Raw genomic sequence first — 10,647 nt, 5'->3', positions numbered from 1 at the left:
CGCCCGCCTCGTTGCCTTTTGTAGGCGTCCTGACGTGTCGAAGAGCCGGCCCCCCCCACCACCACCCGGATGCTTGACGACGCTTTTTAGCCCAGATTCATCAGAGGAGGAGCAAGAGAGCACTTTCTTCCACCGCCTCCTGCACTCCAAGTGCCCCTCTCCACTCGTCACGAGGGAATCGTCTGCAAGGGTCAAAGTTTCATCCTTCGAGGCAATCTCCTGTTTCTGAGGTCTGTGACCACTTCTCCAAAACATGGCCCTCAAGCACGCCAGGTTGCAGAAACACCCAACTCTCACGACTATCCTCTCTCTCTCTCTCTCTCTCTCTCAAATTTGGCACACGACATGCCCAGATTCAAACGATCAGGGCTTGATTCCAGTCGCGAAGTGGGATGAAATGAGACTGGAACAGAGGTGTCTCCTTGGATCAGGCACCAATTCGATCCCACTTCATGGTAACTTAATGAATGTCACGTGTATTTTACAGTGAGAAATGAAGTGAAAGCTTTTCCAGTGTTGCCACGATCCTGTGCCATTTTGATTCGTTTTCAGAAAAAGATAGAAAGATGTAGATAAAAGAGAGTTCATCAATGATGCCTGCACCACCATCCCTTGTCCACAACCTTGCTGCCATCTTCACTGGAATCAACCAATATCAAAGTCGCCAATCTTCAGGTGCCGTCTTACGCCGCTAAGCCAATTTGGTCTTGCTACAGCCTGTACCGGAACTAACCAACCACAAAGTCGCCGATCCTCAGAGGCCATCTCTCAATGCTGGGCCTACCTCACTGATAATGTCTCTGTCAATGTAGCAGCCGTCCATTCCGATGCCAAGTCAATGTGTGCACTCCAAAAAAGTCCATGCTATGCTCACTCGGTCTGTGCTGAGTCCACTCACCACCACCGATCCTGTCCAAGCTCAGGACAAGAGGTAAGTTAAGGAAAGCAAGAGAAAATGGACAAGAAAGGATAGCTTCTTGATGCAAACAGCTTTGGGCTGAAACAAACTGTTAGCAACTTTCAGACTATAGTTGATCCCGGAGGGGCAGTAAGCCGAATTTGCTTAGGATACAACACTTGGATACAAATTGGCATAGAGAATAAGAATATAATGGCAAGGCTGTGATTAGATTTATAAAACATTCATTTGGCTTCACCTTAGGAATTTTGTCCACTTATGGACATTCCACCAAAGGGATGATGTGATAATTGTAGAAAAGATTGCAGACAACAATTTCAAGGTTAAGATATTTCATTTACATGGAAAGATTGGATTTTTTTTCTTCTGGGGGGAGATTTTTCTAGAGGAGTCCACAAACATGAGATGTCTAGATAGAATAGATGTAGAAAATGCGAGTCAGAAGGATTGAGGAACACATGACAGTGATTTAATGGAATAGCTTAAAAAAACTACAAGAAAAGCTATTTTGCCAGTGATTGCCTCCACCACATTCTCAGGCAGTGCATTTCAAATTCAAGGCAAATAAAATTGTGGCTTTCATTAGGGAGTGGATAAGGTGCAAACAAAGTGTTTGCAGGACAAAAGTCAAGCTGAAAAGCATTTGCAGAGAGCCAACACGCACTTGATGGACAGATTAGCCTCCTTCAGTGTTGTGAGCTTGCAAGGTTCCTGTACCCAGCTCTTGAATAAAGCAATTGTGTGATGTTCAAATACATTGCTATTTAGCTCAGTGTCATAGTTTGTTTTATTATGCTGTTGTGAAGATGCTTGGGATGTTTAACAACTTTCAAGGGTGATATACTAATATGATTTATGCTTATACTTCTATGAGATAATTTGCTCTTACAAAAAGAATAAACTGCAATGAATGCACAGCAAATCATCACTAGTGATAAAACAAAAAGCAGAGAATTGATTAGTGTTGTGATGAGTAACCAAAATTTTCCAGATGTGTTTCTTTATCACTTCAAGAACCTGTCCTTCCTCATTTTGATACCAAATGGTTAGTTTGAATTTTCAACATATCCACTTTTTCTATCTTCTCTTTGAATTTTTTGTATGATTTTACATTAGATTGTGGATAACAATGCAGTTTTGAGTTCACATCTCAAATAAGTGTGACAACTTAATGGCAGAGAGTCAACCAGGTAGTCTGCAGTACAGAATTGGAGTCATGTGTAGGTTTGACCAGAAATGGTAATGGTGGCAAATATGTGTCTTTGTTTTTGACTGACCAAGTATAGATTCTGACTGCTTTTCAATAATCTTTTGCAACCCCATATTGAGAGAGTAACTGTCATGTCACAATAAAAAATGATCCTTGACTTTAATTTCAAGCTCCAAATATATTTTGTCTTTTTGAAATGCAATGATATATCAATTATTTTCACTTTAAAAAATGCACTACAAATTAATTTGTCGAACCAATTTTATGTTTCCAACCATTTCAAGGAGAAACTGAGCAGATAACCTCCTTCTGGTCTTGAGGCATTCTGTTTGTACATTTTATTTTTTAACAAGTCATTGCCAAGTTTTATTCGAAAGGAATGATACACAGTTACATTTTGAAAATGTCTGAATTGTGCTATCAACAACTTTCAGAAGTAAATGTAGCTTCATAATATTAAAATAAGTTGATTTTTTCTCATGCTGAGTGCTGCACAGACAGTGAGGTAACCTCATGAAAAGAGCTAAAATTGAACAATCTTGCACTGATCAAACAGTCCTGTAAACAACAGAAAATTGGGGTGGAAACGTAAGTCAAGTCTGGTGCTGGAAAAGCACAGCAGGTCAGATAGCATCCAAGGAGCAGGAGAGTTGACGTTTCAAACATAAGCCTCATTCCTGATGAAGGGCTTGTGGGCCCGGTGGGGGTGGATGGGGGGCTGTAAGCTCTATATAATCCCCATTTGCATTCCTGCATCAATGCATCTGCTACTGAAACCCTTTTCCGTGACGTTATGACCCCTGAATTTAAATAATTCTAACTCACTCCAGGCAGGTCTCTGTGCTTGAAGGAAATTCAGAATTTTGCTGCCCAACTCAGATGCAGGAATGCGACAAACACAGTTGAAAGCAATGAGAAAAAACTAGTCATAGAAACAAAATATTGAAGATCATGATCCAAAGATTAAGGTTGCTGCAAAATGAAATGGAGTGCAAAGCTTCCTTAGAGCAGAAGAGAAAGACACGCATTTGCATCATGCTTTCATGACAGGCCTTCCCAATTTACTTTACTTCCAATTAAGTACCATAGGAATACAGAGCAGAACATTCCACTTCCTTGAGATGGAGCGAAGGAAATATAATTGGACAAGTTTGCCCTTCACAGAAACATGCCCTTTTCTCTCCATCAAAATAATGGTCTTGTATGGGAGCAGCAGATTGTTTGCCACTGTTATGTACAAGCATTGGGACCATGGAGCAAACTTACCACGCTGTCAAGGAGCTTCACTTGACCTTGTATAAATGCAACAGAGTTGCTGGCAGTCAGGCACCCTGGAAGAACACGAGCAGAACTTCATATACTCTGAAATCTGACTGCAGTACTCTCTCTGGGAGAGTAAGAGCACATGCATATGAATATACAGAAAGAGGCTGGTATATCAATGATGACCATACACAGTTACTTTGAAGTCTAAATCTGAAAAGAATCCTTGACTCAGCCTTCTCCTCAAACAACTTGTAAGGAAAGCAAACTCTGGATGTGCCATCCAATCACACATTAAGAGGTGGTGGTAGCAATGTGACACACTGCCAAGAAAACCATGGAAGCAGAGAAGAGCCAGAAAGATACCCTAAGGTCATCTGGAGAAGAGGAAAATTCAAATCATCTTGTTTCAAAAAATCACCAGTGCGGCTTTGAGACCGATCAGCAGCCAGAAACAAACATTCACAGAGCTGAATTGCAGCTTTAAAGGACACTCTTGGAACATATTTTGAAGATAAAATACCAGAACATTGAGTCTTAAAAAGGCTTTTCAGTCTGTAGAGGGAGAAATAAGGCTTACTTTAAACAAAACACAGTGAGAGTAGAAAAGCCCATTGGCAGCTAAGGGGGAAATCTAAATCAAGTACTCAAGATAACAGGCAAACTTTCAGACTTCAAAAGCAGATTCAAGCACTTGAGGGAAAGGATATAAGACGGTTGTTTTTGCTGGATCAGAATCCTGGGATTCTTTCCTCAACAGCTTTGTGGGTCTACTTACAGCAGATGGACTGCAGCAGTTCAAGAAGGCAGATTCCCACCATCTTCTCAAGGGTAACAAGGGACAGCAATGCCCTTTATCAGAAAAATGAATTTAAAAAACCAGAGAAATTAGTCTGAGCAACACAGTGATGACTGCTCACAGTCAGGTAATATATTTCTCAACTATTGAATTGACAAAATTGTTGAGAAAAATCAAAACTGCATATCAGATCCCCACAGTGAAGATTGTGAAATCTTAAGAAACTTGAAAGGCTTTAAATTTAGTATTCCAAGAACAAACTTTTTCACAACAAATATTCAGCAACACCTGTGATCATAAGAACACAACAAAATTAATATGATACAAGGAGATCCAAATCCTAACATTGATAATACAAGTCAAGAAGTTTAAATGTATATCAACAATGAAACAATGCAACAAAACCTGCCAAGTACAAAATTTTCACTGGAAATTTCCAGGCTGCCAGACCTGTTTGATCGTTCAGAAAGTTAACAGATGTCGGAAGAAGCTCTATTCCTAAGATTTCAAACAACTTCAGCAGTGGAACCCAAATCAAGTGCAGAGCAAGCTAGCATCCTTATCTATAACACGGAAATAACATCAAATTATGTGTAGCACATGCAGCAAGTAATGAGAAACACATTACTTTTGACAAATTCCTAACACCTTTTGGTTATTATTTTACTTCCAAAAAATTATGATGCTGTTGAGATTACACTTCAATTGCAGGAGCTAACTTTCAGGAGCGTCTATACAGAGCTTCATTAACAATCCATTGAATACTATCTGATCCATGCAGCACAGAAGTTTACTGCAAGAGCACATCTGAGACTGAATTGCATCTAAGATCAATCAGTCACTGGACTAATCAAAAGAGCATCCAATTCAAGAACGAGAACAGTCCAAATACTATTGGACTCTGAGTCCAGGAACCTGTCGATGAAATACGATGCAGTAGAAGTTCCATTTAATGAAGAACATTCTGGAAAGAATTGTCTCCGTAATTGTCTACAATAAACGATCTAACCAGACAGACTGTTTATCTGAGCAGTATAACAGACGTGCCAGCACCAATAAACATTCTTACACAATCTAATGTCAAGATGTAGTTGTAGAATTCCACAACTGCTCAGATAAAACTGCTCAGTCGTCAGCCAACAATGTCCTCATTGTAGCTAAGGAGGTCTCTTGAAGGTGTATTCAAGCTGAAGGATGTGCCAAGCAACAACTTCAATAGTTCCAAACACAGCATGTGCATTCATGCCTTCAGGCTGAACTTTGAAGAACAAGTCAACACTGCAAGGGAGCAAGCTTTTCATAAATGCAACACATGCATTTCTTCCTCCGGGCTACTAATATTGGTATTCAACAATAATCGTGGTGTGACACATGTATAACAATGTGTAACAACATCACAGTTCCCATAATCAAAGCACTTAAATCACGGCAAGTTGCTTCACCAACATTCCTTGAATCTCTGATCGAAGAAATGCCAACAGAGAACAAACAAAATCGCCAACTTGTCCTTCAGTAATTCTGTGCCTTGGAATAGACTTTCCTCTCCCTCATTTGACACAGAGGAATTAAATCCTTGAGCAAGACAGAAGAAATAAGAACAAAATGTACAGTCAATGCTATAAAAGAAGTTATAGACGTAACTAATTTGAGCATACATAACACTGATTTTTAGTGTTTATGATGAGGGGAAGAAAGCTTTAGTGTGACAGCAGTATAAAGGCTATGAACCCTGGAGAAACCTTGTGATAAGGTCACACAATTGCACATTACTCAGTATAAATACCACATAATTGGAAGCGTTAGAACATGCTGGAAGAGTATCATGAAAACTTAATACATTTTGGAAGCATTCTAAAGTGCTGTCTCAGGAAGAGAGAGCACAAGAGTATACAATGACTGTAACTATATGACAGAGGTATGAGTACCATGCACTGTACAGTTTTATTATAATTTCTTTACAAGTAATAAATGTTGTTACTTTGAAGTCTAAACCTGAAAACATGTCTTGACTTTGCCTTCTCCTTGATCATTATGTAAAAATCCAGATTCATCACGTGGCATCAAACCACACAACAATAGAAGCAATCAACAGGTTAATTTCCACATTAAGAGAAAATTTGGAAAAACATTAACAGTACTCACTTTCATGCAAGGAATTGTTTTGTGGACCCGGCTGAATGTCCGCTCTGGTTGAAAAACTTTAGCATCTAACAAATAAAAGCAAATTGAATTCAACAGCCTTGAAGAATTGTTGGTGCAATGTTCACAGGAAAAGAAATCAGACAGGCTGGGAAAGTTCCCCTTGTTCTTTCAATTTGCTTTAAATGTCACTGTTATGTAACTTTCCTGGAGATGACCAGCTTGTGCTCAGTAAAAATAACATTAACCCCTTTGGAACTGAAGTATGATGTGGAATTTGATGATAATAAATTAGCAGATTTTCTGCACCATATTTCTTATGTACACCTTGAAATATTAAAGACAATGGGCAGAATCTCCCCAGCTACTTAACAAATTGGACATTGGCACCAAGGTTGAGAGAGTTACATAAGATGGGCAGGAGAAGAAGAAAATGTCACACTTTCCAATCAAGTATTGAATGATGAGATGAAGTTCTCATTCAAGATTGGTGAGCAGCCGAATTACAGGCATTCCCATAAATTAACATTGAACAGCCCAGTATAGTACAGGTGCTTTGGCCCTGGATGTTGTGCCAACCTTTTATTCTACTGTAAGATCAAACTAACCGACATACCCTTCATTTGCCTATCACTCCTGTGCCTATCCAAGAGTTGCTTAAATGCCCAGAATGTATCTGACTCGACTACCACTGTTGGCAGTGCATACCATGCACCCACCACTTTGCGTAAAGAACCAACCTTAGATATCTCCCCTAAACCTTCCTCCAATCACCTTAAAATTTTGCCCTTTGTGAGAGTCGTTTCTGCCCTGGGAAAAAGTCTTTGACTATTCATTCTCTTGATGCCTCTCTCAAGTTCAGCTCTCTCAAGTTGCCCCTCACCCTCTTCGCTCTAATGAGAAAACCTTTGGCTCCCACAACCTTTTGCCATTAGACATGCCCTCCTCCAGTCCAGGCAGCATCCTGGTAAATCTCCTCTGCACCTTCTGAAACTTTTACATCCTTCCCATAATGAGGTGACCAGAACTGAACACAATATTCCAAATAAGGTCTAACCAGGCCTCCACCAAACTGCAGCATAACTTTGTGGCTCTTATACTCAATCCCCCTGCTAATGAAAGCCAGCACACCTTACGCCTTTTTAACAACGCTATGAACCTGGGTGGCAACTTTGAAGCATCAATGGACATTGGACCCCAAGATCCCTCTGTTCCTCCACACTGCCAAGAATCCTGCCTTTAACCCTGTATTCTCATGATTAACTCATCTCACCTCATTAAATGTAATTTCCCATTCTTCCACGTGCTGAAGAGAAACCAGATAGAGACAATTCCTAACACGAAAGTCAGATCTGGAAATTCCAGCTCATGGCTTCCTTCTCCAGCCTTCTATCTTGGACCCCACATGATAACCATCCACCAATTTGCTTAGGGTTGTTAACCTGGGCCAATCAGGAAAGCTTTGGCTTACAAAAATAACCAGAGGAAGTGAGCACCATAGGGAGTGGAGTGTATTATTCCCCCCCCCCTCCCAACTCTAATTCCTGCCCTCCCCTTCACCTTTTTGGCCATGCAGCATTGCCCTTTGATGAGAAGGGCACTGCTTGTCAATGGCCACTCTGGTGTTTTCGTTCTTCCTGGTGGTAAAAACTGAATAAAGATTCATGCCACTTGTTCTTTTTCACTGTGTCCTACACCTGCACACACACAACATGGGTGCTGGGGAAAATATAAGCACTATCGCTGTTAGGCAGTAGTGTGGGGAACATAGAAGAAGAAAAATTATACAATCAGGAGAAATATATCTATATAAAACCAAGAGGAAAAAACATCACCAGGAGATTTAGAATCTCCTCAGTTCAGGGGACTGATTCTGAGCTGGCTAGCCATAGCCAGTATACTATGCACGAGCAAATCAAGGGTGACTTGGTGACAGGATACCAGTCTCTGGGCAGTATTTTCACGCCATGACATCCAGGTCCCCAAAAGCAAAGCAGGATGCCAACTGTTCTCTGTTCAGCATGTCCAGTCCAATTGACATAAACTGTGCAGAGCTTAAAAATGTGTTGTTAGAAAAGTGCAGCAGGTCAGGCAGCATCAAAGGAGAATTGATGTTTCGGGCAGGCCAGTGCTTAACCAGGTGCCAAAATTCCTGGGAGGTCCCAGCAGTGGGCCGTATATTTGCCTCTGGCGAGTGGGAGAATACAATGAAGACAGTGCAATAGCTATGTGGTACATTGCGAATAAGGCAAATTTGGGATTGTCTTGTGAGAAAGGTCGCTACAGCTTGTGGAGAGAAATACTCCAGGAAACTCACCAAAATTAACAATTAGTCAATTTCTAGCATAAAATTCACACCAAAGTAAATTAGTTCAGTTTTCCCTTCTGTATTTCAGTAACTCCTTGGTTGGAGAGCCACTCCCAGATTCCTGCAAGCAGTGCCATTTATCAAGCCAGAAACAGCTGATTACTGGTAGCTGGGAACATTAACAACAAATTTTGTTGTGACCTTTTCTGTGAGGTGTTGCTCAGGTCCTCTTGTGTTGTTCAAAGACACAAAATGCTTTTACACAAAGTCCAAGTTCTCATTTGATTTTAATTTCAACCAACTGCACACCATAAAACACATTCATGTTCTGGCTTACTATTGCTTCATATACCTTGGCAAACGTTAGACAAAGAAACAAAATGAACTGAATTGAAAGAAAGCAACCAGATGATAGGGCTCCGTAACCAACAAAAAATAAGAGCAGTAAATTAAAACAATGCACCCCAGCATTCCCTGTGCCTGCTGGCCCCATAAAGCTTCACGCATGCCATTGAACACTACATGCTCTCTCTCCAAAGACAGCTGTGCATGCAATAATTGCAAAAGAGGTGCTATCATAATCATATAATTAGCTGTCACCTTTTTGTATCAATTCTCTACTGTTGTCCACTTACCAGCAGAAAGTGGTCAGACTAATGAGCAACGTCTTCAATTACAAGGAACCAACAAGGTAAGCAGTGACAACACCACATTTTCGCCAGAGATGTTTTCAGTGTGGAGTCCAGTCAAATATTTCATTTGAAGCAAATGTTCAGTGATAAGCTCTCGAGAGTTTCTTATCTCCGAGTTCTGTCTGTGCAATTTTTATATCAGTGTCACAAATGTGGTGCAACTATGTCACATTACTGGAAGTAGTTTTTCTGAAACATCAGGTTCAGATGCTGTATAGATTGAAAAATTAATTTTGAGTGAACTTTCACCCAGTTTACTGAACTGAATCATTTCAGATATACTGCAGTGCTAATTTTTTGTCATGTCTGACCCAATTATAAACATTAGTAGCTTGCATTATCGCAATTCTACTAATGTTTTGCAGAAGTAGAGAAGGAAAATGAGCAAAACAGTCAATGATGGAGAAACTCAGGAGGTCTTACAGCACCTGTGGAGAGAGGAACAGAAGAGTCTGACTGAACTCACTGTTAACTCTGTTTCTCTCTCCATAACTGCTGCCAGACCTGATGAATGTCCCCAGTGTTCTCTGTGTTTGTAATATTTGTGAAGATTTGTAGCTCACATTGTGATTCATGTTGTAAATTTGCTCGCTGGGCTGGAAGGTTTGTTCTCAGACTTTTGTCACCATGCTAGGTAACATCATTAGTGAGCCTCAGTTGAAGCGCTGGTGTACTGTCATGCTTTCTATTTATGTGTCGTGGTCTGTTCGGTGGGTGATATCACTTCCAGTTCTTTTTCTAAGAGGTTGGTAAATGGGGTCCAAATCAATGTGTTTGGACAAACCTACCAACACACTGAAATAGCTCTTGATGAATCTAAAGGACCTTGGACCAACAACCAGCAGAACCAACGTCATTTACAAAATACCACGCAAGGACTACCACAAACATTACATCAGATAAACTGGCAGGACATTAGCCACCAAGATATACGAGCACCAGCTAGCCACCAAAAGACGCAATCAACTATCATTCCTTACACACAGATAACAAGGGATACCAGTTCGACTGGGACATTACACCCATCCTGGGTCACAGAAATAGAAAGTGGGACAGTACCCCACCACTTCAACGGAGGCTCACTGATGATGTTACCTACCATGGTGATGAAATGTCTCGCGAGCAAACTGACAAGCTGTTCTCTGTGTTTGTTCAGATTTTCCAGCATCCACAGTATTTTGCGCAAAATAAGCAGTTTATCACATTCCATACAGCCTGTGGGACCAAAGTGACAAGATAAAAATGCTTGGAATGCTGTGTAAATTAAAGTAGAAAGGAACACAAATTGATTAAAGGAAAAATGTTAAATATTGTACA

At 40.5% G+C, this 10,647-nt stretch overlaps 1 protein-coding gene across 2 annotated transcripts in view; it reads left to right on the top strand.

Annotated features, from left to right (window-relative positions):
* LOC140459669 (cytosolic purine 5'-nucleotidase-like) overlaps positions 1–10,647 on the top strand; it is a 131,015-nt gene that overhangs the window by 38,629 nt on the left and 81,739 nt on the right. The window contains exon 1 of one of the 2 annotated variants that reach the window (XM_072554015.1): positions 69–931. The exons of the other annotated variant lie outside the window; for it this stretch is intronic. Coding sequence (XP_072410116.1) covers positions 828–931 — 104 coding nt within the window. The 5' untranslated portion in view covers positions 69–827. Of the gene's footprint in view, positions 1–68; positions 932–10,647 lie in introns of those variants that run through there. 2 annotated transcript variants of the gene reach the window in all.

Source organism: Chiloscyllium punctatum, chromosome 35 (assembly GCF_047496795.1).
Source record: "Chiloscyllium punctatum isolate Juve2018m chromosome 35, sChiPun1.3, whole genome shotgun sequence".
NCBI classification, from domain to species: Eukaryota; Metazoa; Chordata; class Chondrichthyes; order Orectolobiformes; family Hemiscylliidae; genus Chiloscyllium; species Chiloscyllium punctatum.
Note: the sequence above shows the minus strand (reverse complement) of the source record. Positions and strands in the feature narration are given on the sequence as shown.